Source organism: Carya illinoinensis, chromosome 1, assembly GCF_018687715.1.
Source record: "Carya illinoinensis cultivar Pawnee chromosome 1, C.illinoinensisPawnee_v1, whole genome shotgun sequence".
In the NCBI taxonomy this organism is placed as follows: Eukaryota; Viridiplantae; Streptophyta; class Magnoliopsida; order Fagales; family Juglandaceae; genus Carya; species Carya illinoinensis.
In genome coordinates, this window is record NC_056752.1 from 38,102,876 (window position 1) to 38,110,783 (window position 7,908).

At 29.6% G+C, this 7,908-nt stretch overlaps 1 protein-coding gene across 2 annotated transcripts; it reads left to right on the forward strand.

The window, feature by feature from the left end:
• The first annotated feature begins 1,103 nt into the window (after nucleotides 1-1,103).
• LOC122317565 (F-box protein At5g49610) lies at nucleotides 1,104-3,354 on the forward strand. Of its 2 annotated transcripts, XM_043134724.1 has the most exons (3): nucleotides 1,104-2,663; nucleotides 2,780-2,858; nucleotides 3,125-3,354. In XM_043134724.1, exon 1 carries the CDS (start codon nucleotides 1,482-1,484, stop codon nucleotides 2,559-2,561), a length of 1,080 nt encoding a protein of 359 aa, XP_042990658.1. In that variant the 5' UTR covers nucleotides 1,104-1,481; the 3' UTR covers nucleotides 2,562-2,663; nucleotides 2,780-2,858; nucleotides 3,125-3,354. The 2 variants fall into 2 exon arrangements, with proteins under 2 accessions (XP_042990658.1, XP_042990653.1); XM_043134719.1 differs by having other exon boundaries at nucleotides 1,104-2,858.
• The last annotated feature ends 4,554 nt before the right edge of the window (nucleotides 3,355-7,908 follow it).

Genomic DNA, 7,908 nt, shown 5'->3' on the forward strand with positions numbered 1-7,908 from the left:
GTACAAAGGTCAAAATAACTGTCGGTAAAATAAAAGTAAAATGTAACTCACTGTAATTGTCAAATAAAACTAAGAGTAAAATAGGAAAAAAAAATTAGACAAAAACACTATAGATAAACGATTCAGTATAGATATATATAGACTTATAGTTTTAAAATGACTGCACATTTATTTATTTATTTTTGCACATTTCATATTTTTATTATATATACTAACCCAATTTTAGAAAACAAATTTATTCACACAATCCGACCAATATAGATTACTTTATCACACATCTCAAAATGATATAAAATATAAGTGCGAAAGTCAAATCATATGATTTGAGGGAGATTCATATTAGGGTGGCTCTAAAGCCCCCGCAGGGCTCCCGCTAATTACTTTTGTGTATTTTTTTTAATATATTTTTTAATATTTTTAAATATATTTTTTTAAAATTCATAATATTATTAAAAAAATATTTATTTAATCATTATGTTCAAAACTAATAATAATAAAATCTCAACTCCCAATGGAAACCACTAGCAGAAAGAATAGCATTTTCATTCATATTATACACTATTTATTTGAAATTGTTTCACTTTTTTTTTGGCAAAATTGAAGCACATGGTCCCTAAGGACTAGGGCTTCAGTATTGCTAGTTGACCCATTGATCATTTACTTGCCGATGATATAAAATATAAGTAATTATTATTTTGAATGATTGTTAGTTTAAAATTTTGAAAGACTATGGGTCTTAATCTCTGTACGGCTGTATTGTGTGAGTATGTTCTTAATTCATCTAAAATATTTTAATCGATTAGATTTATGATTGAGCTTATGACTCTTATGGATGACAAGAGACCTTATATAATATAAGTAAAAAACCTTTCAAAACCTTATTGTTATTATAATGCCCAACCTTGATCCTATTCATGCCCTCTTTTGGAAGTTTGGAGACGCAACTGAAAAATACATAGGATTGGAACTTTGAGGACATATGATATGACATCAAGCCCATTTGCAAGTTTCCTTTGCATATCAAACACGTTATGCCTGACCTCATCACACGCTATGGGCCCATTTGCCGCCCACAAAGCCTTTTATTCTCTCAAGGTAAATCACAACCAATAATCTCATTCTCTGTTATAATTTCACTCGCTGGCATATTCTCCCTCCGGTTCTCGATTTGTTTTCTGATTCTCTTCCTTTCTTAATTTGTTTTGCGTAATTCTTATAAAAGCCGGTTTCTTATAATCCCTATGACTCGGACCCATTTCATTGGCCGATAAATTAGTATTTGTTAACTGACAAACGAGAGCAGAAGGAAAATGTCGAACCGAACGGACGAAAGTGAAATCCCCACTTAGATTATCGGCGTCAATTGAGATTTCACCGAATACCCATCAAGTAATTTTCATCTGGTAAGCAAATCTTGGACCTCTCTATCGATCTTCACATTTGGGTATCCTCAAGTTCTACTTGTCTCTTAGATAAGAATTATGAATTCTCGAGGAGATGGGTTTTTTCCGGACGAAGTTATTCTTCAAATTCTTGCAAGACTGCCTGTGAAGTCCTTATTTATGTGTAAAACCGTGTGTAAACTTTGGTACAGATTGTCTGCGGACAAGTATTTTGTTCAGCTCTATAATGATTTGTCTGTTAAGAACTTGATGGTATTGGTTGACGTTTCAGAGGCATCGGACTCGAAATCTAGGTTGATTTGTGTTGATAATCTCAGTGGTGTTTCTGAATTTTCATTGGATTTCTTGAAAGCTAGAGTCAAGGTTAGAGCCTCTTGTAATGGCTTGTTGTGTTGCTCTAGTATTCCTGATAAGGGTGTATACTACGTCTGCAATCCGATGACTAGGGAGTTTAGGTTGCTTCCTAGGAGTAGAGAGAGGCCAGTGACAAGGTTTTACCCTGATGGTGAGGCAACTCTGGTTGGTTTGGCATGTTGCTCCTCGAGCCAGAAGTTTAATGTTGTGTTAGCAGGTTATCACCGCTCTTTTGGTCATAGGTCGGATGGAACTTTTATATGTTTGGTTTTTGATTCAGAGTTGAACAGATGGAGGAAGTTTGTGTCTTTTCAAGATGACCATTTTACACATATGAAACGGAATCAAGTCGTGTTTGTTAACGGCTCTTTGCATTGGTTGACTGGTAGTTCGTGTATTCTTGTGCTTGATTTGCATTGTGACATATGGAGGAAGATGTCATTGCCAGGTGAAGTGAGCTATGGGTCTGGGAATAGAATTTATTTGTTGGAATCTGATGGTTGCTTGTCCGTGATTCAGATATCAGATGCTTGGTTGAATATATGGGTATTGAAAGATTATGAGAGGGAAGAATGGCATTTGGTGGATAGGGTGAGTCTTAGATGTGTCAGAGGACTTGTGCCTGGCATTTTCCCGATAAGTCAGACTGGGGAATATGTTTTCCTAGCAACTCATAAGCAGGTATTGGTTTATCAGCGGAAGAAACGAGTGTGGAAAGTGATGTACTCTGTGAATAACAGCTCTGCACTTCCATTGTGGTTCTCAGCGCATGCATTTCGAAGCACAATATTCTCTTGTCATTAAGGCGTGGACAACATCTGCTGAACTTCTGTTCATGAAATTCTTATTGCAAGCACTAACTGGTCGATTTTATTTGTCATAATTGGATGATATGACTTATTCACCGTAAGCTTTTCAGTTTTAGCTGTTGGCTTTGGCTTGGATCTCCTCACTTTTGCAAGAAATGACAGTGAGGTAGTTTTCTTCTTCAATTTATGAATTAAAGTTTCTTTGTTGCTCAGCTCAAAAGAGAAATAAAAGATGCTCTTTGTGAAAGTTGATCATCACGTCTCATTGTGCACATATTCCTGGCTCGTTTTTGTAAGTAATGTTCCTTGCTCAAATTACTCAAAGCAATTTCAGTTCACCTTCACTTGATAAGCTATTACTCCAGCACGTTCCCATGTATAGTTCAATGCTGCTAGGGCTCAATGTTTATTTAGTCTGTTTCTCATGGCTTTCATGAAACATCAAGATCCTATGTTCACATTTCAAGGCTTTGATTTTCTCATTGGTAACTTTAAGATGATTTTGTGTTTGATCTCTTTTGCATAAAGCAAGTGTATGTAATGTCATCTCTTTTGCAGCTATGTGGTGCCTGATCAAACTGGGAAAATGTTTACTTTTAGCCAGGTAGGGTTATAACTTATTTCTCACAAATAAGAAACTTGTAAAAATTGTTGATGTTGCTATTCCTATCCAACATCGAGAGATTGAAAATTTGAAAATGTTCTGGGATGCTCTCAAATGAGATATTCGCTTTATTCAGCGTTGTTGATTGTAGAAAATGTATGAGATCTAGTTATATATTGGCCTATTGTGAATTGACCATGGAGACATTAGTTTTGGACCAAAAGAGAAGTAGCATACTAGTATTCTTCTCTTTTCCACTTTCAACATTGTACCAGCAGAAGTTTACATTGGCAGGATGCAAGGGGTTCAAATTGCGTCTAATGGAGCTTGTTCGTTGACTTAAAGGATGTGTTTTTGTTAGAGTCACTTATAGCCACTAAATCAGGAAACACGTGTCAAAACCCCAATTTATTTATTTTTATTTTTATGTGGGTGTTAAGTAATGTACCCCAAAGCCAGCTCCAATTCTTATAGTCTGTTTTTGTTAGGTTAAAAGATCTTTTAGAATTTTCAAAAAAGTTGTTACTTGTTAGTCTGATATGTCAATAATTGTTAATTGTTAGTCTGATATGGCATTCGTTAAAAAGTTAAAAATATCAATAATTGTCCTTTAGGATCTATTTCAGTGCTGTGTTAAATGAGTCAGACAACAGATACAACTCATAAAGGACAATGCCCTTGGTATATGTGTATAGGAGAACGAGGGACGATGAAAGTGTTGGGCAGGGCCGGCTCGATGCCAAGTAGGGGGAGTTCGGTCCGGTCTGGGGAAGTTTTGTGAACCGGATCGGATCTATTTGGTCTGGAGTTTTTCCATCCTGGACCGGACCGAACTCCCTAAGGACCGGTCTAGTCCATCCGTTCGGTCCACCCTTGATCCTTTTTTTTTTCTAAGGGCATATTGTTTAATATTTATGTAATTATATTGTGATATATTTAATATATACATATAGTATACTATTATATATATACTAGTAATACACTAATACTATTAATCTATTAATATATAGTAAATTAATAATAGTTATTAACTTATTTACTATAACTAATAATACACTAGTACTAATACTATAACTAATAACTATATGTAATAATAGTAATACTATATGTAATATACTAGTTTTACTATATCTCTTCAAACTCCCCGCATTGATTAATACTCTATGTAATAATATATTAAATAATAGTAATACTCTTATTACTAATAATCTATGTAGTTATAGTGATTTAATACTAACATATTACATATTAACTATACTAATACTATTATAAATTTATACATATATGATATATTATAATATAATTTTTATAATATGTTAATATATTAATATATATTAGTACTATATATTATAGTTAATATTTATACATTAAAGAATATAATAATACATTGATAATAAATATATATAGTTATAGACTTATAATGATTTAGTTATTATGAATTTATGATTATTATAACTATATAATTGTAGTAGTATTAGACTATTAGCAATTTAGTATAGCTATATTATATTAGTAATATTAATTATGTATATATATTTAATATATATAGTGTACTATTATATATGTATTCATATAAATATATATATATATTAGTAATACGCTAATACTATTAATCTATTAGTATATAGTAAATAAGCAAATTAGTAATAGTTATTAACTTATTTACTATAACTAATAATACACTAGTACTAATACTATAACTAATAACTATATGTAGTATACTAATATTACTATATCTCTTCAAACCCCACACATTTATTAATATTCTATGACACTATCTAATACTATATTAAATAATAGTAATACTTTTATTATTAATACTTTATGTAGTTATAGTGATTTAATACTAACATATTAAGTTAACTATACTAATACTATTATAAATTTATACTTATACCATAATATTTATTATAACTCTTACAATATGTTAATATATATACTGGTACTATATATTATAGTTATACATTAAAGAATATAATACTTATGTAATATTGTGATATATATAATAAATTTATGCAATTATTTATATAAATAATATATATAATTTTTTTTTAAAATATTTTTCGTTTGGTTCGGTCCCATCCAGTCTGGGGTGAAAAATCCATGGATCGCGGACCGGACCAAATGAATTTGGTTCTCCCATTTTTGGACTAGACTGGACCAATTCTGTCCGATTGATTTATCCGGTCCGGACCGGCCGATGTTCTCCCTTAATGCCAAGGCAAGTTGGGCAATTGTCCCCCCACTACTCAAGGCTTCTTAAGAAAAATTTTAGGCCCGGTTTAGATGTTGAGTTGAATTGAGGTTTTTTTTTTTTTTTTTTTTTTTTTTTTTTTTTTTTAAATAGTGGTGAGTTGAGATGGTGGAGTGAGTTTTGTGTGGCCTATCTAAGATGAGTTTAGATGTGTTTGAATATTAATATGAGTTTAGATGTGTTTGAATATTAATATGAGTTTAGATATATTTATGGGAAGTTAAAAAATGTTGTAGGTTCTGCGTGTAAATATGTGTTGAGTTAAAAAAAATTTTTGGGTCCCACGTGTAAAGAAGTTTTAAGTTAAGATGAGTTTAGTAATTTAAGAATTTGGTGTTTGGATATTAAACTCAGCTTAAAATTAGACTTATTGAGTTTATCTCTGTGGAGTCTAAGTTTCAAAAGGAGATTTAATGGCCTCTATTAAGAATTAAAAGCCCTTAGATTTCTTTAGAAATTATATTGAGATTAAAATTATTTAGGAAATAATAATAGAAGGCACTCGATAAAGAAGTTCTCTAAATAAAAAAAAATAAAAAATTAGAATGATTATTAAGAAATAAAAAATTTTGAGAAAACTATTTCTGATTTTTTTTATTATAAATAATTATTAATTATTAACCTTATTAGTTATGTAAGAGAAAATCTTAGTGTAATTAATAAAACAAAAATACTATTTCTACCGAAATAGTATCCCGAATGTGTGCCCCCCGAAAATCCCTCCTTTTTTTATTTTTTACTTAGTGATTAAAGAAAAAATTTTAAAAAATTTGTATTTTTTTTAAATGTTTATGGTGATTAAGAAAATGTATATATAAAAAGAAAAAAAGAATAACAAAAAATGAAATGCATGCTTCGGGATGCATTTTCGCGATATGTTTTCGGTGATTGCACCACTCTTTAAGGAAAAAAATAATAATAAATGAAGACAAACCAAAGCAATTACAATAGTTAGTATGTAATTATTAAGAAAAAAAAAAGAATTTATAGTATTTATATTCAACTTTTTATAAATATTCTATTAAATTATTGATTTTAATATTTTCATTTATTTTAATTCTAATTTGATTTTATATAAACAATTTGAACCCTAAAGAAATGGATTCTCCCTCACCTTTTTATTTAAATGAAATGGACAATCCACACAGAAAAGAGAAAATAAGAAATTATTACGAAAAATATTTTTTTCCTGCAAATCGACTTGACTTTCCTTAACCTGGGTAGTTTTCGGCCATTAATTTGAGGGCATTTCACAAAGCCTCCTACCAAATATGATGCTTATTGCTTACTCTGAGGTGGTACAGATTCCATACGGCAAAAAGTTTCTAGGGCCCTCTCTCTCTCTCTCTCTCTCTCTCTCTCTCTCTCCGGGACCTATGAATTACGATATTCATTGAATGCATCGCCAAAACATAGTAGGAGATGTAAGAAGAGTAGTGCTGTAGCCCCAGAACCAAAGGTCAAAAAAAGTTTTTTTGAATTTTTATTCAATTTTTTTATAATCTTAAATATTTTTTAAAAAATAAAAAAATTTATAACATCATTAAAAAAATACTTTTTTAATCACTAACTAAAAAAAAGGATTTGGGATACAAATTCGGGACCCACATTCAATGTTAATATTTTTTATGTAAGAAGCATAATAAAAAAAAAATTACTGCTATATCTAAGAAGAGATTAAATAAAATTAATTTTATAAACTGACGTAGTTTTATATAATTCGTTAGATTTATTTTATAATCTGATAAACTACATCATGTTTTATCAATTTATAGAATTACTTTTATATAATTCATTTGTGGCTAGAATATTTCTCGAAAAAATAATGTCTATAATTTCTACAATTTTTTATAATCTTTATATTAAAATTATTATTATTTTGCAAGTATTTGATTTTTCTAATCGATTTTTCCTATAAAATATTTTAAAAATCTTTGGTGGAAACTAATAGAGAGATATACAAAAGTGAAATTAACAATATTTTTATAGCTATTTACGATAATTTTTAACGAGTACTAAATTGTCGTGAAATTCATTTTATTTTATTTTATCTTATTTACCCTCAAATGAGATCTTGATCTCTATATATCAGTTTGCACAAAAAATGATTATATGTAACTAATTTTTTTTATATGTTTTTGAGAGAGAGTGAATGAAACTATTTAATTAAATTAATTAAAATTCATAAATATATAATTTGTTTTAATCTCATACCATAATTAAGCATTGAAAATATAAGAGGTAGTAACAAAGGTGGATCAAAGAAAAACAAACTCAGGAAAACAAGAACGGTATTATTCTTTATTTGACATTTGATTATTTTTAGTCAAGTTTATTGATGTGATACATTTTAAATGATTTATTATATTAATTATTTAAATGGAAGTCAACGAAAATGTGTGATATTCCAACGTATGATTAAATAAGATAAAATTTGTAAACTGCTTCCTACCATACATGGTAAGGTGTCCAATGTGATATCTC

Coding starts and splice junctions, on each gene's coding strand:
- LOC122317565 (XM_043134719.1), top strand. CDS start 1,482: ATGAATTCTCGAGGAGATGGGTTTTTTCCGGACGAAGTTATTCTTCAA.